We start from the raw sequence: 24606 nt of genomic DNA on the forward strand, positions 1-24606 counted from the left end.
GGTAAAAGTGTTTTGAAGACTAAACTGTGCTGGGGACGTGCCTGGCTGGCTCAGTCGGAAGAGCATGCGACTCTTGATCTCAGGGTTGTGAGTTTGAGCCCCACGTTGGGTGTAGAGATTACTTAAAAATAAAATCTTTAAAAAAAAAAAAAAGGACTAAAGTGTGCTATACAAATGAATGCAGTCTTTTCAGTTTATGGGTAGGGTTCATAAATAGAGTAATTAATTATGATAATGTTGAACTCTAAGCCCAAAAGAGTTTTTATGACATAGAGAGGAGTTGTTTTAAAATATAGTTTATTATATCATTCTGAAACATTTTATATCCTCAAACAAGAAATACTGTTGGTGATAAAATTATGGTGGTTTTATAATTTTCAATGTTGATGACTCAAGCATACAGTAATAGTTAACTAGGTAACTCAGACCGTCATTCCCCCTGAAAGTAGCTAGAAAAGCTGGACAAATTATTAACAACAAAAATGTGCTTAAAGCCATTGAAAACTAACAAGCTCCTCACAATTACCAGTACAAGATCTGGAGGAGGATAGAAATTCATGAAATAAGCCTAGAGTATGGGGCTATGAAAAAGGTATTTGCTCCTTCCAGCGGGTCCAGTGACTCATACAATGAGCAATCCTTTTGGTACCTCCATGGGACTAGAGAGCTCGATATTGGAGGTGATGGCCTACCATGGTAGGGATAACTTGGAAAACTCTGCAGCACTGCACCCTAAGAATAAAAGTAAATCAGCAATAGATAGGCCCCCTTAGGGATTATAGGCTCGTACTGATCCCCTTATGTACTATAAACTTCACCCTTTTAAAGTGTACAATTCAAGGGCGCCTGGGTGGCTCAGTCGGTTAAGCATCCGACTTTGGCTCAGGTCATGATCTCGCAGTTTGTGGGTTCAAGCCCCACGTTGGGCTCTGTGCTGACAGCTCAGAACCTGGAGCCTGCTTTAGATTCTGTGTCTCTTCTCTCTCTGCCCCTCCCTGCTTGCGCATGCGCACATGCTCTCTCTCTCAAATATAAGTAAGCATTAAAAAAATCAAAGTGTACAGTTCAGTAATTTTTGGTTCTGAGATTGTTCAAAACACACACACCCACCCCCACCCCCCCCACACACACATACGCGCGCGCATGCACTCACACACACGGAGAAGAGCAATCCTTTACAAACTCTTCCAAAAAGTAGGAGGGGAAAACTTCCCAACTCATTCTGAAGGACTAGTGATATCCTGATGTCATAACCAGACACAGGTATCACAAACCAAAAACAAAAAAAAACTGCAGACCAATATCTCTTATGTGTATAAACACAAAAACCCTTAAGAAAATAATGGCAAACAGAATCCAGCAACATATGAAATGGTCACACTATGACTAAGTGGTATTTATCCCAGGAATGCAAGGGCAGTTTAACAGTTGAAAATCAATCAATGTAATATACCACATTAATAGAATAAAAGGGGAGAAAAATGCATGATAATCCAAATATGTGCAGAAAAAACATTTGATAAAATCTAACACTCTTTTCATGATAAAAACACTCAAACTAGTTATAGCAGGGAAGTTCTTCAACTTGATAAAGGGCATCTTTGAAAAACACACACCTTAATGGAAAAGGACTGATGTTTTCTCCTTAAGATCAAGAATAAGATAAGATTTTTTGCTTTCAGCATTTCAACATGGTACTGATGGTTCTAGCCAAAAAAATGGAAAGAAAAATAAAGGAATCCTGAATGGAAATAAATAAATAAAACTGTCTCATATTCGTAGAGCATATAATCCTTTATATAGAAAATCCCAAAGAATACACACACACACACACACACACACACACACACACACAAGAACCAATAAATCAGTTTAGTGGATAAGATACAATATCAGTGTTGAACAAAATTGTATTTCTGTGTACTAGCAATGAGCCATCATAGATTGAAATTAAGAAAACATTTTCACTTGTAATAGTATCAAAAAGAATGAAGTAATTAGAATAAATTTAACAAGAGTTTTATAAACTGAAAAACATAAAACACTGTTGATAATAGAGAAAATCTATGGGGTGCCTGAGTGGTTCAGCCAGTTAGGTGTCCAACTCTTGATTTAGACTCAGGTCATGATCTCACAGTGATGAGATCAAGCCCCATGTCAGGCTCTGCACTGGGCATGAAGCCTGCTGAGTATTCTCTCTCTCCCTCTGCCCTTCCCCTGCTGGTGCATGTGTGCTCTCTCTCAAAAAAAAAAAAAAAAATTAAAATTAAAAAAGAGAAAATCTAAATACATTGAGAGGCATTTCTTATTTAAAGACTGGAAAACCCAGTATTGTCAATAGGGCTATTCTCCCAAATTCATCTAGAAATTCCGTGCAATACTTAACAAATTCTAGCAGGCTTTTTTTTTTTGTAGAAATTGACAAGTTGGTCATAAATTTTACATGGAAAGACAATGACCAACAATAGCCAAAACAATTTGGAAATAGAACAAATTTGGAGGACTGATGCTCCCTGATTTCATAATTTATTATAGAGCCACTGTAATTAAGATAGTGAAGTATCAAAAGATGAGCCCGTAGTTCAGTGGAACAGAACTATAAGTCCAAAAATAGATTCTTGCATTTATGGTCGGTTGATTTTGATATAGAAGTCAAGACCATTCAAAAGAGAAAGCATAGTTTTTTCACCAAATGGGGCCAAGACAATTGGGTATTCATTTGTCAAAGAAAGAATTTGGGCCCTTACCTTATTATATACACAGACAGTAACTCAAAATAGATCATAGACCTAAGTGTAAGAGTTAAAACCTTGCAAATTGCAGAAGAACAAATTGGACATAATCTTTGTGACCTTGAGTTGAGTAAAACATTCTTGGATACAATGCCAAAAGCACAATCCATGAAAGAAAAAAGGTGACAAGTTAGGCTTCAGCAAAATTAAAAACTTTTACACTTCAAAAGACAACAATAAGAAAATGAAAAGACAAACCATAGATTGAGAGAAAATATTTGGAAATTATATATCTGATAAAGGTCTTATATCCATAATACATAAAGAACATTTATAATTCAACATTAAGTCAACTCAAAAAATGGGCAAGAGATGTCAGATATTTTGGTCTGAGTCATTTGGTGAAGGATATAAATAAATGGGTAATGAACACATGAAAAGATGATGAACATCAATAGTCACTAAGGAAATGCAAATTAATACTACAATAAGATACCACTACACTCAAACTAGAATAGGTATAATTAAAAAGACAAGACAATAGTGGGGCGCCTGGGTGGCTCAGTTGGTTAAGCACCCGACTTCGGCTCAGGTCATGATCTCATGGCCTATGGGTTCGAGGCCCACATCGGGCTCTGTGCTGACAGCTCAGAGCCTGGAGCCTACCTGGGATTCTGTGTCTCCCTCTCTCTCTCTGCCCCTCCCCTGCTCACACTCTGTCTCTCTCTGTCTCCCAATAATAAATAAACGTTTAAAAAAATTATAACAACAACAAAAAGACAATAGCAATTGTTAGCAAGGATGCAGAGAAATTGGAACCTTTGTGCATTGCTGATGGGAATATAAAATGGTATACCACTCTGGAAAACATTTTGACAGTTTCTTTAAAAGTTACACATAAATTTACCATGTCACCCAGTAATACCATGTCTAAGAATTTATCCATGAGTAAACATATGAGCACTCAAAGACAAGACTGGGAGTGTCATGATATCATTGATGATGCTGCAAATGTTGGAATGACCCAGACATCCATCAAGTTACGAATGGATACATATCATGTGGTATATCCATTCAATGTAATCTTACTTAGCAATTAAAGGAACAAACTTCTGATAACATGCCACTACACGTATAAAATCAAAACATCATTTTAAGTGAGAGAAGCCAGGCTCAAAGGATTACATATTGTATGATTCAATTTACATAAAATTCTAGAAAAGGTGAATTTATAGAGACAATAATCAGAGGAGTGATTGCCTAGAATGAAAATAAGGATCAACTATAAATAAGCAGGAGGGTACTTTCTGGGGGGTGATAATGTTCTAAAACCAGATTGTCATAAAGGTTGCACAACTCTGTAAATTTACTAAAATTGTTGAATTATACACTTATGATGGGTGGATTTTATAGTATGTTATTATACTATATATATACAGTTGTTTGGATTGACTGGTCTCAGCTGGGACATTCTCACTTGAGGACTCTCATGTGATTGCAGTCAGATATTGGTAAGGGTGACAGTCATCTGAGGGAATGATTGGGCTGAATTTCCAAGATGGGACTGGATTACTCACATGTCTGTTGACTATTGCCTAGTCCATCTAAATATGACCCCTGTATGGGCTTCTTCCAACATGTTTGCTGGATTCGAAGAGAGGAGGAGCTGCCAATCAAGTTAATGGCTCAACCCAAAACACACCTAAAGTGTTACTTAATGCCATTTTCTGTTCATCAGAGCAGTCATGCGGCCTGTCCAGATTCCAGGGGATTAGGAAATAAATGCTCTCTCTTGATGGAAGAGCTACAGGAATACATTTGAGAAGAGTGCAAGGGGTATAAGAGAGAGTGTTGTAGACATCTTTGGAAAAGAACTTACTACATTTATTTCAACTGTTTTTATTACTGTTCTGTGTAAGATATAGTTACTAGGAGTTTGGGTCATTAAAATGTAAGTAGGTAATGTACCTTAGATGTCAACAATTTTTAGATGGATGGTAATTTTAGAATATTATTATAGTAGTACTGCCTTGACCTACCAAGAATAGTTGAATATTCTAAATTTTATTTCTTAAATGTTTTTCATGGGGAAAAAGTAATATTTTCCAAAGAATAATATTTCCTGGTCACCATTAGTTAATGATTTTTTAGTATATTAAGTGTATTAAGTTCAGAGTATCACTAACGTTTATTGACCATTTATTATATGTAACTTCCAGTAAGATATTGTTATCCATATTTTACAGGGGAAAAAGCTTGCCATTATCAAGTTCTAGTTCTTCTGAAACTCAGTTCCAATAAGTACTCTTAAAAACCCTTTTACTTAGGAAAAAACCCTCCATATTGAAAAGCAATCACATCATAACTTTCTAACTGAATTAATATTCATACACTTAACATATGCCTGTATTATCACCCCGATTAATAAACCAATGAACGAAATAGTACCAACACCTCAGAATTTCCCCTCAGGCCCCTCCCAGGTATACCCTGTAAAGATAACATTTTTCTTGTCTTTCATATGTTTTTGAGCTTTTTATAAACAGAATCACAGAGTATGTACCTTGTGTCTGGCTTCCTTCATTCCACACATTTTTAAGAATCATCCATATTGTTGCATATGGCTGTGGTTCATTCTCTTCGCTACATATTGTTCAGTTGTGTGAATACACTACCATTTATTCTATTGTTGATGGGTTTGGGGGAAGTTTCCTGTTTCTAAGATTACAAATAGAATGAATATGTTTTTTTTTACATGTGAATGAATACTATTTACCTACCAGTGCTGCTTCTCTTTTCCATGAGACTTGGGGAAAAAAATATTATTAATCACATTGGTAGAAATAATTCACAATAAATGATACTATGTTTTCCTTTTTAGATGTGCCTTGATTTCATTCATTTATAATTATGAATTTAGGGTTTCCATAGCTAAAATTCAAACAATTTCACATGTTGGAAATTGCATACGTCAAATTGCTAAAGACAGAATTTTCCTGTTTCTCACTTTGATAAAGAATATCCCCACCCCCACCCCCATTTCTTTCATCCATGCATAGATATATCAGGTGAAATGTCTGTGTTGTCAGACCACAAGGTACCTGGGCCAAATAATCCAGCAAGATACAACTTAATGGTGCCATTAATTTAAACTGAATGCCAGTATGGTTCACTTTATGTGAAGATTTTTTATAAATAATTTTCCTTATAAAACTATGCATATAGTGCAAGTTTTATTCTTCTTATTACTATATGTATTTCTTGAAAGGTGATGAAGACAACACCGTTTCCTCAAAACAATCATTCAGCCTCACAGAAGTGCAACATGAAGTGGAAACAGAGAACACAGACTGCAGAAAATTATTTTTGGAAGGTGATACTCACCTAACAGAAGAGGCACAGAATGAACAGCAACCAAATGTAAAAGATAAACTTTCCATATGATTATGTTAAGGTGAAATATAATATTGGTTTAGTACTAGTGTCATTATTTTTTTATCAGAACAAGATTTTTAATATAATAGATTTTTATTTTTATTTTTTTTGCTGAAAAGTCATACCATATTAAAGAATACTTTGAGGGGCGCCTAGGTGGCGCAGTCGGTTAAGCGTCCGACTTAAGCCAGGTCACGATCTCGCGGTCTGTGAGTTCGAGCCCCGCGTCAGGCTCTGGGCTGATGGCTCAGAGCCTGGAGCCTGCTTCCGATTCTGTGTCTCCCTCTCTCTCTGCCCCTCCCCCGTTCATGCTCTCTCTCTGTCCCAAAAATAAAATTAAAAAAGTTGAAAAAAAAAATTAAAAAAAAAAAAAAAGAATACTTTGGGTTAAAAATAATAGTTACAGTTGACCCTCGAATAGTGCTGGTATTAGGAGTGCTGACCCTCCTACACACAGTCAAAAATTCACATATAACTTTTGACTCCTCTAGAACTTAACTACTAGTAATCTGCAGTTGATCAGAAGTCTCACTGATCGCATAAACACATATATGTCAGTTCACGCATATCTTGTATGTTGCATGTATTGTATCCTGTATTCTTACAGTAAAGCTAGAGTAAAGGAAATGGTATTAAAAATCATAAGAGGAAATGCTGTATTTACTGTACCAACAGTACCGTGAGTACAGACTATTTATAGCGCTGTCCTGTGAAAACTCCATGTGCAGTGGACCTGCGTTGTTCAAACTCGTGTTGTTTAAGGGTCAGCTGTGCTTCTGAACTCACCATCCGAGAACAACAAAGTGCATTCATTTAAAAATGAACACATTTTACTTAGTGATACAGTAGATATATTACTTTCTATGCTGATATTTTCTTAAATTGTGTATGTTAAAGTGTGGGGAACTTGTGCATAAAGCATTAAAAAACAATCTACTTATAATAGCAGTTTTTTGTTTTTGTTTTTAAGTTCAAAATTTAAGACTTTTAGGGGGAAAAAACCATCCATTCCTTACTAGTTAAACTAGTAATAAATGCCAGTATAAGGACAGGAGTCTCTATTATTCTTTGATATGTATAACTTCTAAAAAAAATAATGGACTTTAGATTTGTATAGTGTTTTGGGAATACAGTATTTTTATTTGTAAAAGTACTGTGAAGGGGCGCCTGGGTGGCGCAGTCGGTTAAGCGTCCGACTTCAGCCAGGTCACGATCTCGCGGTCCGTGAGTTCGAGCCCCGCGTCAGGCTCTGGGCTGACGGCTCAGAGCCTGGAGCCTGCTTCCGATTCTGTGTCTCCCTCTCTCTGCCCCTCCCCCGTTCATGCTCTGTCTCTCTCTGTCCCAAAAATAAATAAAAACGTTAAAAAAAATTTTTTTTTAAAAAGTACTGTGAAGATTAATAAGTCTTCTTATGCCTAGAAGACATTTTTACATTTTTCTGATAGCATTTTACAAAGAGAAGAACTAGGAAGTACAGATTATGTTTGAGAATAACTTCTGTAGAAAATAATATTGGCCATTTTTTAATGTTCAATTTTAAGTGTTCTCATTTGGATGTGGATTTAACAATATTTTTTAAAAGGTGAGGTTGAGTTGGTTTGTGTTTTTCCCCCCTATATGTACAGATTGAACAGGAAGCATCACTGGACCTGATTTTAATAGAAGATTATGATTCCTTAATAGAGAAGATGAGCAACTGGAATTTTCAAATATTTGAAGTTGTTGAAAAAATGGGAGAGAAATCAGGAAGGATCCTTAGTCAGGTTTGTTTAAAATCTCTACTTTTTTTTATCATAAATTAATTTTTCCTTGGATCTTTATAAAACACGAACTCTAAAAATGTATAATGTTGGTTTAGGCACAACTTCAACATTGTTCACTTAATTATTTTTCTCACAAATGAAGTTTTCAGTAAAAAATTTGAGAAGATATATATACATATATGTGTGTGTGTGTATAAACCCATATATAAAAATAATTATATATAATGTATAATTTTATTTGAATAAATGAAAATATTAAATTTAAATATAAATTTAAAATATTAAAATAAATTTTAATTGAATAAATGAAAAGTAGTTTTTTGGCCTGTATTAATGGGGTTTAATTTTACTACAGAATAAAGATTTACTTTATACTGAAGCCTGAGTTTGAAGAGGACATAAAATGTGAGCTAGTTCTAACCACTGAAACTTAGGCTTCATTTCTGTCACCTGCCTCCCCGTACTTTACCGAAGGCCAAATGGTTCGTTTCATGCTAGAGCCATGGAAAAATAGTTCCTTGTTACCACCCAGACTCAAGGTTCTCCCTGAGGGGTTCATACAACAGCATCAGATTAACCTTCTCAAAATATCACTCTCATTATCTTCCAGGTATCGTATTTATGAAATGTACAAACATAAGGATAATTTATGTGGCGGGCATACAGTTTCACCTCATTGAAGTCTTTAGGGACAAAAATGTAATAAATATATTGTTTGGACTTCTGTTAAGGACTAGAGTAGAATAGAATTCATGTGCCCTTTAATAAATCGTAAATAAAAAAACTAAAGGGAAGAATAGAAAAATTTTAAAGCTGAGACATGTGATAGTTTTCTTTGGTTTTCAAGGGCTTCAGGGTTATGTCTTCCTTTTTAATATTTTGAGAAGAATTTATTGTAGGAAAGTTTTTAATAAATTATTAACTTAAAGACATATACATGGTAACATCCCCAAATGCAAATCACAAAAACATATTCTACTCAACTGCAAATAGAAATCCTGATTTTTAAAGTGAATTTTATTTTAATTGACATTTAGGTTATGTATACCTTATTTCAAGACACTGGTTTATTGGAAATATTTAAAATTCCCACTCTACAGTTCATGAACTATTTTCGTGCATTAGAAAATGGCTACCGAGACATTCCTTGTAAGTATTAACATATCTCATTATTTAAATTCAAATAATGCTGGTTTTGAAACTATTATTTTTCCCTTCAGATACTCTCTTAAACACTTTTTAAATTACATATTTGGAAATATTTTAAATACGGATTTAAAAAGTAATCTGTATGCTACTACCTAGAGTTAACTACTGTTATTTTGGTATATATTCTTCAAGACTTTTTTCTTATTTTTCATAAAGTTAATCATAATACTGGGGCGCCTGGGTGGCGCAGTCGGTTAAGCGTCCGACTTCACCCAGGTCACGATCTCGCGGTCCGTGAGTTCGAGCCCCGCATCGGGCTATGGGCTGATGGCTCGGAGCCTGGAGCCTGTTTCCGATTCTGTGTCTCCCTCTCTCTCTGCCCCTACCCCGTTCATGCTCTGTCTCTCTCTGTCCCAAAAATAAATTAAAAAAACGTTGGAAAAAAAATTTTTTAAATCATAATACAGACATATTTATAATGGGTTTTTCCCTTAATTATTACCTGGTGTACAACTTTCTGTGCTAATAATTATTCATCTGAGTTCCTTGTCTTTTAAAATATTTGGTAGTTAAGTAAGTCAAGAGTTTCAGAAAAATCTTGACTTTAAAATATTTAAAATTTATCCATAAAATTTCTATTTTTAACTGTCTCCTGACTTATGGAATAATTTCTAATGGCTCTTTGATTTATGGTAAAATATAATTTGAATTTTATATTAGGAAAAGATACAGTGTATATGTTGATACATTCTACAATTTTCCTTCGTATGGACACATTTTGGGAAATCACTACTATAAACAGAGAGCAGATTTTTCTTAAGTTGGCATAACTCATTAATTGGGATGATAATGTGGCTTCTATGTACCATAATTTCCACTTACAAAATATGCATTTCAAAAAGTGAATTTTATAAATAGAATAAAGTGATACTTTAAAATGAACTTCACAGGAAGGGGAATGGAAAGAAAGAGGCAGTAGAGTCTTCACTATCAGCTCCCATTAGGATACATTAGTTAAGAAAAGAGTCTCTGGGGCACTGGGTGGCTCAGTCAGCTGAGTGTCCAGCTTCGGCTCAGGTCATGACCTCATGGTTTATTAGTGCAGGCCCCACATCAGGCTAGCTATCAGCGCACAACCTGCTTCTGATCCTCCGTTCTCATCTCTCTGTTCCTCCCCCACTTGCACTCTCTCTCTCTCTCTCTCTCTCCCTCTCTCTCTCTCTCTCTCAAAAATAAAGAAACATTAAAAAAAAAAAAGTGTCTCTGGATCTAACTTTTCTAAACTTTAGTTCCCAAATTTGTAAACGGAAATAACAATAGTTCCTACCCCATAGTTAATGATAAGTCGTGTAAAGCGTGTTTCAGAATTCCTGGCACATAGTAAGTGGTCAATAAAAGGTGTTGGCTGTATTAATAATTAAGCTCCTTGCAGATTGACATCATGTCCTAGCAGTAGGCTGAATGTTAGTAGTATCACATGCTGATTCTACATGGTACTCATTAAATATTTGTTGAAATGTTGAACTTTTATTGAATATCCATTATTCAATGATTTATGAATTTTTCATGAAGATTATATCATTTAGTCTTTGCTGGAAAGTTTGTATTCTCTACCTTCACAGGTGAGAAGTAAAAACTCAGAAAAATCATTCCCAAGATCATAAAACTAGAAATTGGAAAGCTGGCTTTCAGTTGCAGGCCTTGCCCTTTCAGATAGTGATATTTCAGTGAACCAATGTTTTCTTGATTATGTACTATGTCTCAGACACTGTTCTGGATGTTTTCATATATACCATTTAACACTTAATCCTTATAGTAGGCCTGAGAGGTATAGTTATATATAGCTCATCTTTTTTTTTTTTTTTTTTTTTTTGATGTACATGTGTTGGAGGAGTGGGGGGTGAGGAGTTCAAGTATCCAGAATTTGTAACTGTTATCTGTGTGCCAAAACTTTTGTGTGCAAACATGGGTGTCCATAATCCAGACACTATTTACATAAGATTTTTAAAGCTACAAAATACCAACTGTAAGTAAATTTTCCAATGCCTTTCAATTGGCTCTTGTTACTTGCCTTCTCTTTGACTTACTATGTTTTCATAGTATATGTGAAAGTTTTTAAAAGAGAACTTTTTAACACATCAAGAGACTTGAAAAAATAGGATGAAAACAAGGGTGCCTGGCTGGCTCAGTCAGTAGAGCATGCAACTTTTTTTTTTTTTTTACATTTATTTATTTTTGAGAGACAGAGTGCGACAGTGCACGAGTGAGGGAGAGGCAGAGAGAGAAGGAGCAGAATCCAAAGCAGGGTCCAGGCTCTGAGCTGTCAGCACAGAGACTGACACGGGGCTCAAACCCATGAACCATGAGATCATGACCTGAGCTGAAGTCGGACACTCAACCGACTGACTGAGCCACCCAGGCGCCCCGAGCATGCAACTCTTGATCTCAGGGTCGTGAGTTCAAGCCCCCTGTTGGAGAGTGAGCCTACTTTAAAAAAAAAAAAAAAAAGAAAGAAAGAAAGAAAGAAAAATATAATTCTGGGAAATTATTCTAAGCCATACATTTTACTTATGAGGATATAGTAAAATAGAAAATTATTGTATTTTTTAAAATGTCCTATGTTAAACTCAACAGAATGATCATTTTTATAAAATATTTTGGTGACTTTAGATCACAATCGTATACATGCCACAGACGTCCTACATGCAGTTTGGTATCTGACAACCCGGCCAATTCCTGGTTTACAGCAGATCCACAATGATCATGCAACAGGAAACGAAACAGGTACTTCCTTCTAGAAATCTTCCTTTTAATTATTTGTCTAGAAATAATAAATCAAGCAATCTCATTTCATTACCTCTGTTCTTTTAAAATTTTCATTAAGTAACCTTTGGTACATAAAAAGGACTATGTAAATTTTGATGCATAATACATGCAAATTAGGAAACATGTGACTCACCTTAAGAGCTAGGTTAAGGTCCAATACTGTTGGATCTACCATGTTTCTTTCCTGTGACCCATCCTGGTGCTTGCTATCCCAAATATTATGATAATCCATTTCTTTGCACTTTTCTTTCAATTCTTTTGTTTGTTTTAGGTATATCATGTAAGTTTAAAATGTATAACATTCACAATGAAAGCAGACATACTTAAAAGCTTCATATAAACATTTAAACGATGATATTAAAAACCTTTCATAACATTTAAGTTTTGCCCTCCAAAAAAGCTAATTCTGCTCCTCATCATAAATATAATTAATTATACAAATGTAATGAATTATAACATGGTTCTCTTACTCTAGCTTGTAAAAGGGGGGAGAGTTACTCCAGTGAGATACACACACACACATACACACACACACACATATATACACACACACACACATACATACATATATACCAGGACAAAATTTGCTTAGTTACAAATGCCTGAGAACTATTTCCATACTAATCAGTGTAAATGTCATAGATTTGGCCATTGCTTTAGTCTTTGGTAGTTGAGTCCAAAGTACTGCCATTATTTTTCTGCCATTCCATATTTACTCTTTTTTAGTGCTCTTTGTTCTTTCCAATAGTCATTTTCTTTAGCTTTTGTGTTTGTAGATGTATTGATTTTCTTAGAATATTTTCATATCTTAGCACATTTGAAGATACCATTCCATCCATTTCTGATTTCTATAGTTTCTATTGACGAATTGGCCTTCAGTCTTATCTCTCCTGAAAATTAATATGTCCGTTTTCTCTTTGCTGTTGGTTTTTAGCATTTTTGACTATTATGTACTCAGGTGATTTTCTTTGTAGTCATTCTGCTTGGAGTTCACTGAGCTTCTTGAATATGTTGATTAATAGCTTTTATTGGTTTCAAAATGTGCTCAAAATTCTTCCAGCCTCTCTCCATCGTCCAATTCCAAAGCTACTTTCACATTTTTAGGTTTTTGTTACAACAATATACCACTTCCAGGCACAAAAGTCTGTATTAGTTTCCTATTGCTGCTGTAATGCCACAGACTTAGTGGCTTAAAACAGCACAGATTTACTATGTTACAGTTCTGGAGGTCAGAAGTCCAAAATAGATCCAGCTGGGCCAACCCAGAGTGTCAGCAAGATTGTGTTCTTCCTAGAGTCTCTTTCCTTGCTTCCTCCAGTGTCTAGAAGCCACTTGCCATTCCATGGCTCATGTCTCTGAAGAAGGGACAGCACTATAGCCTCTTCACGTCTCTCTCTGAGGAAGGGACTCAAAGGCTTACAGTAACAGGATGTTGAGAGGGGTTGATCATGTGATCATCTTCCCCACACCTAACTGAGTGTCGGAAGTTGTCCCCTTTTGCCAAGGTAATGAGAACATTGCAGCACTAATTCCTGGAGTAATAAAATGTCACACTGGTCCACCAATCACCATAGGGGCTTATGGAATTTAGGTGATAAAAGGACTTTTGGCCTGGGCCCACCTCATAAGTATCAGTTCTCTGAACCCACCCATCTGAATGCATAGTTCAAATAAACATACTGAGCAACTGGGCAGAACCCCTCCATTAATTCCTCAGTCTTTGCAGAGAGCACCATCATGGTAAAAAGGGTCAAATGGAATCCCCTGAAATTGCCCCATTCTAACAACGTAGTGAACCAAAGCAACACCGTATTACTGGATGGATTGCATCCAGAAATTAGTGCCATTATGAAATACTTGATAGGTGCAGAATTTGTGATTTCCATCACGTTGCCATTCATCTTGGTATTCTGACTTTTACACAAGATGAATGGATCTTGGGAAATGATGGTAGATTATTCTAAATTTCATCAGGTGGTGATTCCAGTTGCCACAGTTATTCCAGATATGATCATCTTTTGAATAAGTCAACCTAACTTATAAAGATTCTGTACCAGGTTGGGTGATTGATTTTGTCGGATCCTTATTATCAAGACGAGATAAGGTTCCTACTGTATGTGAGAGGATGTATATCAGTAACCTAGGGGATTTTTTTGGCCTTTTTGGTACTCCTATGTCCAATGACAAAAGATAATGAAAAACTACTAATCCAGTATCATAGGATCACAATAGTGCAGAGCCTTGAAAATATAGGTCATTCCACTAGGCAAAGAACCATGACCAGTAGAGATGCTAGCTGAGGACAAAGGGAAAATGGAATGGGTAGTGGAATAAGAAAATGATAACTCTGAACTATAGCTATGTGACCAGTCACAGAAGTCTATAATAGCCACATGTATTTTTCCTCATTGCCATGTATTTATTTTACATAATAAACAAGTTTTTTTGTTTCTCTTTCTCATTCTCCTACCACCCAGTGTTGATGGACATTTGGGTTCTTTCTACTTTGGGGCTGTTATGAATACTGCTATGAGTATTCATGTACTAGTTTTTGTGTGGATATATGTTTTCATTTCTCTTGGGCATACACCTAGCTGTGGAATTGCTGGGTCATAAGGTGATTCTGTGGTTAACAGTTTGAGCATCTGCCAAACTGTTTTCTAAGGGGGCTACACTATTTATATTCTCATCAACAATGTATGAAGATTCCTTTTTTTTTGTCACTTGTTATTATCTTTTTAAAAAAAATTTTTATGTTTATTAAAAAAATTTTTTTTAACCTTTATTGATTTTTGAGACAGAGCATGAACAGGGGAGGTTCAGAGAGAGATGGAGACACAGAATCTGAAACAGGCTCCAGGCTCTGAGCTGTCAGCACAGAGCCCGACGTGGGGCTCGAATTCACGGACTGTGAGATCATGACCTGAGCCGAAGTCGGACGCTCAACCGACTGAGCCACCCAGGCACCCCTGTTTATTTATTTTTGAGAGAGAGAGAGCACAAGGAGGGGAGGAGCAGAGAGAGAGGGAGACACAGAATCCAAAACAGGCTCCAGGCTCCGAGCTATCAGCACAGAGCCTGATGTGGGGCTCGAACTCACAAACCGTGAGATCATGACCTGAGCCGAAACCGGATGCTCAACCGACTGAGCCACCCAGGCGCCCCAGTTATTATCTTTTTGATAGCCATTCTAGTGACTCTGAAGTGGTATTTCATTGTGGTTTTCATTGCATTTACTTAATGGCTACTAATGTTGAATGCCTTACCATGTGTATATCTTCTGTGAAGAAATGTCTATTCATGTCATCCATTTTTAAATTTGGTCATTTGTCTTTTTATTACTGAGCTGTAAGAGTTCTTTGTATATTTTGAATATAAGTCCCTTATCAGATTGATTTGCCCCTATTTTCTGCCATTCTGTGAGTTGTCTTTTTACTTTCTTGATAGTGTCTATTGAAGTACAAAAAGTTTTAATTTTGATGTTTAATTTATCTAATTTTTCTTTAGTTGCTCATGCTTCTGGTATCATGTCTAAGAAGGGTTTTGCCTCACCTAAGATCATGAAGATTTACCCCACGTTTTCTTCTAAGAGTTTCTTAGTTACAGCCATTAAGTTTAGGTCTATGACCCATTGGAACTAATTTGGGGGGGTGGATAAAGGGAGAGATCTAACATTCTTCTGCACATGGATATCCAGTTGTCCCAGAACCATTTGTTGAAAAGAGTTCTTTATGTATTCTCCATAGTCGGCCCTTAAATGTTATTAAATGAGTTTCTACCTTAAAAAATTATGAGCATTAAATGAAACGACATGTATGAAAGAATCTAGCATCATACATGGCACATAGATAACTCTCAACAAGGTCTTGACACCCTTCTACAAAATCAGTTGGCCATAAATGAGGGTTTATTTCTGGATTCTCAGTTTTATTTTATTGATTTGTATGTCTGTCCTTATGCCAGTACTACATTATCTTCATTACTAGAGCTTTGTTAGTAAGCTTTGAAATTGTAAGTTTAAGTACTCCAACTTTGTTCTTCTTGTTCAAGATTGTTTTGGCTATTCTGGATCTCTTGTATTTCCATATGAATTTAAATTCAGCTTGTGAATTTCTATAAATAATAGCTAGGATTTTGATAGGGATCGTGTGGAATCTGTAGATCATTTTGGGGGAGTATTGCCACTTTAACAATACTAAGTCTTCTGGTCCATGAGCATGGGTATTTTTTCCACTTATTTAAGTCTTCTGTAATTTCTTTTAACAGTATTTTTTAGTTTCCAGAATACTAGTTTTGTACTTTTGTTAAGTTTATTCCTAAGTATTTTATTCTTTTTGATGCTAGTGTAAATAGAATGGTTTTCTTGGGCTTAGTTTTTGATTATTCATTGCTATCATATGTAAATACAGTTGATCTTTTTGCATAAAATGATTTTTTAGATCTTGCAACCTTGATCATCTTTATTAATTCTAATAGCTTTTTAGTGGATTTCTTAGGATTTTTCTATATATAACTTCATGTCACTTATAAGTAGAGATAGTTTTACCTCTTTGTTGTGTGTTGGTCTCAGCCTGTCAATAACCAGTGCTGTGGCTGGACCAGCCTTTGTGGTTATTATGACTGCAAGATGCCCTTTAGCAATAACCACCATGCAACTTTGAAAAAATAAAGGTTTATTATAAGAATTAAAAATTACACAGCATAGCTGGGACCACATAGCAAGGTCACAGGGGGAGAGAGCATGTGCACAAGCATGCATGCAAGTGGATACACCTGGGGTTCTGCTTTTTATTGGGGTCAAGGTTGGCGGTTTCACTGGCTCACTCTTTATTGGTGAATTTAAAACATAAAAGCAGGAACTTAAAGCATGGGTAGAGAGAAAACCAGCAGCCCAGATGATCAGTTATTGAAATCAAGATTACTAGAAGTGGCCTGGCTTTTTATCTAGACAGGTGGCTGACAGAGTGTTTCTTTGAGATAGCCATTTTTATAGTAGATGCCTCTTTGAAATGGATGCTTTGGAGATCAAAGCTTAATCCAGGCACTTATGTTACAAAAAGGGGGGAAAAAAACTGTCAGAGTTTTTTCCAGTCTGGTTGTCTTTTGCTGAGGCCTCCTTTTAGATTAATCAGCAAATTAAAAGAATCACCATTTTCTGAAAGAAAGTAAACAAGTGGAATCTGTAATAGTTACGTTTAATTGTCCTTGCCAGCCATTTTATTTTTCACACTATTACTTTCACGTTTAACCAAACAACAAAGAAACATCAATATATTAAGATCCTAATGTATCAATTCTAAGTAATTACTGAGTTTAAAAGGATGTCTTTTGCTATTTTTGCTATTATATATATATATATATATACATTTATAATTCTATAGGAAATCCAGAATGCATATAATGTACATAAACTAATTCAAATTATTGGCTGATATTTATAACTAAAATCTTATTAGAAATTTGAATATTTAGGGGCACCCAGATGGCTCAGTCGGTCACGCGTTCAATTTTGGCTCAGGTCGTGATCTTGTGATTTGTGAGTTCAAGCCCCGTGTTGGGCTCTGTGCTGACAGCTCAGAGACTGGAGCCTGCTTTGGATTCTGTCTTCCTCTCTCTCTGCCCACCCCCTACCCCCCCCCCCGCCCTGCCTCCACTCACACTCTGTCTCTCTCAAAAATAAAAATAAACATTAAAAATGTTTTTAATTAAAAAGAAATTTGAGTATTTAAATATATCTTTATCCATACATTTAACTGTCTTTTTAAAAGTTCTAGTGGGGGTGATTCTAAACCTCAATTCAATTAAATATATAAACAGCAAAAAAATGAGGTATCTTTATAATTATCACTAGTGTGTATTAAAGTTATTATGTTAAATTCATGTGATGGCAAATATTTTGAGTGAGATAAATTATGATCAAGATCGTTTTAGGGGCGCCTGGGTGGCTCAGTCGGTTAAAGAGAATGACTCTTGGTTTCGGCTCAGGTCATGATCTCGCAGTTTGTGAGTTTGAGCCCCACGTTGGGTGGGCTCTGTATTGACAGTATGGAGTCTGCTTGGGATTCTCTGTCTCCTCTCTGCCCCTCCCCAGCTCGCTCGCTCACTCTTTCTCTCTCAAATAAATGAACTTAAGGAAAAAAAAAAAAAAGAGCATTTTGGACTTTGACAGGCCAGGACATTATTCCTGGTTTCCACTGATGAAGACAATGAATGAAATTTTGTATCTCTTTAATATCTTTGTGGTTTTATTTGCTGTCTAGTCTAAATATGGCTTATTTTTTTCTTTTTTGTACTTTAAGATTATTTTAGCAAAAGTAGAGAATGACCATTTAAATAGATAAAGGCACTAAAATACAAAAACAATTTGAGAAATCAGTAGTGTAAGATATTAAGACACTGAAAGCATAGTGCTGATAGTGAAAATATTGGTTCTAACTGGAGGATAAAAAGAGAATTATGTTAAATGAGACATTCCTCAGTTTTTGATGTCTTTTCATTTTCCATAATTTTTCTTGCCATCATCTTATAAGGGGCTTCATGGAAGGAAAAAGAGAAGGGGAAGAGTTGTAGTCTGGGCTACAAATGAAATGTAATCTTTCTGGATAAGATTTGAAATGCATCTATATTGAGAAGCTTAGTTTGTTAATATATTAAATTCCTAAATCTCCATACTGTTTTCATGAAATTTTATTCTCCAGATTGCTTTTTTCCTGTTACTTCCTATGCCCTGGCCATTATCTCTAGCCCTTAAATAACAAATGTTTAGAAACTGGAGGTTTTTAAAAATTTTTATTAGCCTAAGTAAGAGAGCATCATAAAGATCTCAGAATGTCTCATAAAGCAAGTGACTTCAGCATCATGTTTAACATTGTTTGTCTCTAGTAGCATGTATGTTGGAAATAAAAGACTGTTCTAAGTCCTTGTTTATAAATAGAGTTTCTTTCTTTGATTAGTCAATAAGTAAGCTAAATAATCTCATTTCCAATGGGGAGTCCTGTCCTTAGTCTCATTGTAAGTGAGTCTCATTGTAAGTGTAATGCTGGTGTATTTTGCTTGTTCCTCAGATTCGGATGGTAGAATGAACCCTGGGCAAATGGCCTACATATCTTCGAGGAGCTGCTCTATTCCAGATGAGAGCTATGGGTGCCTTTCTGCAAACATTCCTGCACTGGAATTGATGGCTCTCTACGTGGCAGCTGCCATGCATGATTACGATCACCCAGGGCGGACAAATGCATTTCTAGTGGCTACAAATGCCCCTCAGGTAGGAAATATTTTCTTAGAAAGTTTAAAAAGCAATTCTCAAATGTTACAACCATGTTGTAGATCCTTTTGTTAAACCATCCTTCACTCCAGTCAGAGAGCCATTCCATGTACATTGTAATTAATCGGATCTTAACACATGACATTGACATGATGTGTGCTAAAGAATTAAGCCATTACCATCTTCCACTGGAAAATAAAGTGTTCAGGAAAGAGTGACTCACTGTTTTATGAAATTCTGGAATTCTTGTCAATATTTTTCCCTTTGGTCAAATTGATGAGGCTGACTAGATGGAAAACTTATTCTTCCTTCTTCCTTTCTATGGCTAAAAACCTAATGATGAAGAACTATCATTTTTGTTGTTTTCCTCTTTTGCCTTTAATACTCAGACTCTAAATCTTTTTTCTAGTACCACATTATTTTTGTATCCAATACAGCTGATGAGGTGCAAGATTCCTTTACGGTCAAAATTTTCACAGAACGTAGGAGTTGCCAACAAATGGATACTGTAATGGCAGTAGCTTTACCCATTAGGACTTGGGACTAAATCCTTGGTTTTAAGTGGTCGTGGGTGTTTGTTTAGGCTGGCGATTCCTGAAATGTCATCTTCATGCTTGTAACTGCGTGCCTTACAAAGAACAAATCGTCAGTTGGCTGAATTTCTTACGTCTTCACTTCACGGCTCTATGTATAAACCTCACTTCTGATTTCTTTCGTCTTCAGTAGTCATCCTCTTTGTCACTTCTCTTTCACACACTCTCACTCTTTAAAATGTAGGAGATAGATTCTCTAGACAGAACAAGAATAGGATTCAGAGACAAGAGAGAGAGGGTTAAAAATGTTACGAAACTCACTTCTCCAATGGGACTTTATTAATAGCTCATGTTTTCCACAGATAACTTTTTAAAGAATTTCCATCGAGGGGCGCCTGGGTGGCTCAGTCGGTTAAGCGGCCGACTTCGGCTCAGGTCGTGATCTCGTGGTCCGTGAGTTGGAGCCCCGCGTCAGGCTCTGTGCTGACAGCTCAGAGCCTGGAGCCTGCTTCTGTGTCTCCCTCTCTCTCTGCCCCTCCCCCATCCGTGCTCTGTCTCTCTCTGCCTTTCAAAAATGAATGTTTAAAAAAATTAAAAAAAAAAAAGAATTTCCATCGAGATATAATTATTTGCACTCTAAGAATTATGAACTAAGGAGCACATATTTCCTCATTTGCTGTACCAGTCCCACAGGAAGCCTGTGCATTGTCTCTTGCCTCACACCTCATCATCTTTGACAACCCTGGTCCCGTCGTGAGTCAAAGAGCTGGGCACAGGTGGCACAACGCAGAAAGCACTGGCCTTGAGATCAAGAGACCTGAGTTTGACTTCTTATTACCAAGTTACTAGCTGTGTGACCTTAGATAAGTCACCCTTGTGTCCCTGAACCTCAAAATATGTACCGAATCTGATTAAAGGCAAAGAGATCACATACGAGAAGTTTTCTACTATTTCATATGTTTGAGAGGCTCCCGAATCAGATATCATGTAGACGGAAATTACTTGCTGTTCACTCTTGGCTTGACGTCTTTCATTAGCTTTGAGTATAGGTGAGTCAGACTTACTTATTACCTCTCCTCCAAAGGATATGGCAAGTGAGAGAATCTCAGTGTTATTTCTCTCCCATGCAGATAAACCAGTAATGCATGAATATAATTTATACAAGTTATATGCTCAAAATGGTTGTCCTAATCAAAATAAAAATATGAAGTCTGAATATAGTATGAGTAACACACGTTATTTCTAACTTCTCATCGCTAAGGATGGCCAAATGATGAAGTGATGGGAGGTGTCAGAATAGAAAGGAAATTGATAGGGAATCCAGTTACTGGAAAAGGATAGCCTTCCAACCAGTCTCCTTGCTTATGTCTGACTCCCTTTCCGTCTGTTCTCAACTCCTAGGAGCCAGAGTAACACTGTTTAAATGTGAGTTACATCACTTTCTGTTCCAAAACCTCCAGGGGCTTTCACTCCACTCCTAGTAAAAGTCATTGTAATGGCTCAGAAGGTCATATGTGATTTAGCTCCTACTAATTTTTCCGTCTTTATTCACCCAGGTCCAGCCTCCTTGGCCTCCTTGCTATTTTCTCCTGTATCCTAGGCACACTGCACACTCCCTTCTGAGAGCCTTTGCACTTGCTGCCCTCCCTGCCGGGAGTATCTTGCCCCACACATCTGTACAGCTCACTCTGTCACCTCCTTCCATTGAAAATTTCAAAAGCCCCTTTCTGACACTCATGAGGTTCCTTCCCTGCTTTATTTCTCTCAGTAGCGGTGCTCATTCAGCATGCTGTGTATTTGGTTTATTGCCTGTCTCTCCTCAGTGGAATATGTCTTCATGAGACCAGGGATTTCGTCTTTTAGTCCCTAATACCTAGAATAGTACCTAACACATAAAAGTCGTTTAGTAAATATTTGTTGAATGTTGAAGGATGCCTGATTTCTTTGCTCTGCAGGACCGCTAGCTTGTCTGAAATATATTCTGTTCTTCCTAAAGTAATGAGATGCACGAGACCTTGTTCAGCTAGCGCATGTGAGATAAGGACTCTTCTGTGAAAGCGTGCGGCGTGTTTATTAGGTAATAAAGTAGGTTCTTTCGTCTTGGGAAGCTCAGTGGGTCTAATTAGGCCATGATTAGTGAAAAATGTTGTAGCTCCAGTGGCAGTGTGCAATACCATCAACTGGATCAAACCTTTTTCGTTCTCATGGTAAGGAAAATATGCTGGGAAGACACAGGAGGATTATTTTAAATCCTTGCCATGAAAGAAGGTGAAACATTTAGCCAGGGTTATCCTGAGGAGATGCCAGTATTAAAATTCTAAGAGATTTCTGAGCTGTTTCCAGATGAAAAGCTGGCTGAAAGATGGAAATTAGTGCTTGAGATTAGAGTTTCAGAATATCTTGATGATATTTGGGGTAAAAGGAAACAATTTCTTAAATAATTTTTAATGTTTTCATATTTGAGAGAGACTGTGAGCAGGAGAGGGGCAGAGAGGAGGGGGACAGAGGATCTGAAGCGGGCTCTGCGCTGACAGCAGAGAGCCTGATGTGGGGATCGAGCTCCCTAACCATGAGATCATGACCTGAGCTTGGATGCCTAACTGACTGAATCACCCAGGCACTCTGGAAACAAAATTTTAAGTTGAGATTTGTAAATCCAAGACAGTCATAAATGTTTTGTCCCCTCAAAGTATGGATCAAGATACTGACTAAACACACATGCATTTGACTCCTCATTACAACAGAGAAAAGAATAGGTGGGGAAGGGTATTATCAGAAGATGAAAGAATTTTCCAGAAGTTTTCATTTCTGGGAAATGAAAAACAGAGAAATATTGAGAGATAAAAGTATACTAGAGGGGGCTACAGCCTAAGTGGAACCCTACAGAGACTTCTGATGCCATTTGCCCCAGCTTGCTCTGCACACACACACACACACACACACACGAACGTGTGCCTGTGGGCCCCCAACCCCTATACATGTACACAGTACATCTTTAAGTAAAGCTACTGCAATCCTGCATTTACCTCCAGGCAGAAAACTCCTTTCTCAGAGATTGAAGGAAACTTCCAGGAGAGAATAAGAATTACTAGTGTAAGTATTAGTACTCCACATTCTCATTCTGGAAACCTAACAGCTGGCACCTGGTCTCATAGCTCTAAGGCAAAACCTGCTGAGTAACAGACCCCGTCCACATTCACAGACTTCTTACTCATCCTTCCCAATTAAAGAGGCGACTCGACAACAAAACATACACAAGCGAACCTAGAATTCTTGTTTTTTAAATATCAACAGATAACTAAGGATTAGTAGACATGAACCATTAACCAGTAACTTGGAAAGAAAAGGCTAAAATGGACAGAGTAACCAAATACAGGGGGAAAAATCCAGGGAATAGAAAAACCCTTAAGTTTTTTAAAAGGTATTCTCAGAATTTGAGAAATACTGCATCCCTAAGAACAAGAAGCTATGAGAAAGGAAGCATCAGAGAACAAGTTAGATCTCTTAGAAACTAAAAATATTACTGCAAAAATTTTAAAAATGCAACACAAGCCCTGGAAGTAAATTCCAGGTAATGTCTCCCAGAATGCAGGCTGAAAAGATAAAGAGGTGGAAAATGTAGGGATGGGGGAAAAATGGGGCACAGTGGACCAGGTCAAGAACTGACCATGGGGAGTTGCAGAAAGAAGACAGGTCATTGGAATGAAGGGGTTCTCCATGTGTCAGGGAGGCTGAATGGGGGGAAGAACACGAACAACCTATACATGGGGTGCCGTGGTAAAATTTCAGAGTAACAAAGGTTTTCTTGACAAAAGGAATTCCTGAGAGAATGATAACAGCACACTTAGAAAGGAACAAAAATCCAACTGGCATTGTATTTCAGCAACAGTGGATGCTCAAGAGTACTGGAATAAAGTTTTCAAAATTCTAAGGGAATTCATTTATTTGTACAACAAACATCAGGTGCCCACTGTGAGAGAGGTGCTATTCTAGGCATTATTATTGAACAAAGCAGGCCAAAAAAAAAAAAAAAAGTTCTGCCTCTGTACAACTTACATTCTGGTAAAGCAAGAAAAACAAGATAATAGAGCGTGTCTGGGTGGCAGAGAGATGATGAGGCTGTAAGTGCTGGGAAAGAACTAACACAGCGGAGGAAATGGGAAGTGCTGCTGTAAAGATGATTTTCAAGTTTTCTGCTTTCTGGTTATTTTCGAGATTTCTGTATCAAGCTAAGCTATAGCTGAGCATTAAGAGCAAAATAAAGAGAATCTCCGACATACGAAGATTTTTTAAACAAGATTAAATAAGGCATGTCCCTGTTCATCCTTGGAAAGTTACTTAAAAAAGTGTCTTAGCAAAACAAAGGTGACAGGGAAGGCAAAGGATCTCAAAAGTTACAGGATTGCCAGAAATTTTAGAACAACCCCAGATCTTTGGGGTAAAGGGATCCCAAAATGACAGCTATTTATCATGACTATTTCTTTAGAGAGAAGTACCTTTTCTTTTCTTTTTTTAAAACTAGCTCCTTTGTTTTCTGCCACACCTGATTTACTACCTCTACTGGATTTTTTTTTAAGAACTTTTTTTTAAGTGGAAACAATTTTTCTTAATCCAAGATTTTTCACCTTTCAAAAGTACCCTCTTTAATCTCATGACTATGACCTAGACATTTTTAAAAGTTTCCTCCTGTTTGTGTTTCAAAAGAGGACACTTGCTAGGGCCATACCACCCTGAACGCACCCGATCTTGTCAAAAGGGGACATTGGTTCACATTTGTCAGCCTCTTCCTCTGTTTGATTGAAATCTTTCACATGTCTGATGGGTTTTCTGTCTTTGTTCACTTATTGAAAGGTGTTTACTGTTAAGATTAATTCTATCAGTTTGTATTAAACCCTGTTGCAAAT

General features: G+C 36.8%; 1 protein-coding gene across 1 annotated transcript in view; it reads left to right on the top strand.

The window, feature by feature from the left end:
• The window catches only part of PDE3B (phosphodiesterase 3B), a 176592-nt gene that overhangs the window by 140735 nt on the left and 11251 nt on the right, over window positions 1-24606 (top strand). Inside the window, exons 8-12 of the mRNA XM_023239599.2 lie at window positions 6001-6152; window positions 7793-7930; window positions 8968-9079; window positions 11750-11863; window positions 18970-19169. Coding sequence (XP_023095367.1) covers window positions 6001-6152; window positions 7793-7930; window positions 8968-9079; window positions 11750-11863; window positions 18970-19169 — 716 coding nt within the window. The remainder of the gene's footprint in view (window positions 1-6000; window positions 6153-7792; window positions 7931-8967; window positions 9080-11749; window positions 11864-18969; window positions 19170-24606) is intronic.

The sequence above is a fragment of the Felis catus genome, chromosome D1 (genome assembly GCF_018350175.1).
Source record: "Felis catus isolate Fca126 chromosome D1, F.catus_Fca126_mat1.0, whole genome shotgun sequence".
NCBI classification, from domain to species: domain Eukaryota; kingdom Metazoa; phylum Chordata; class Mammalia; order Carnivora; family Felidae; genus Felis; species Felis catus.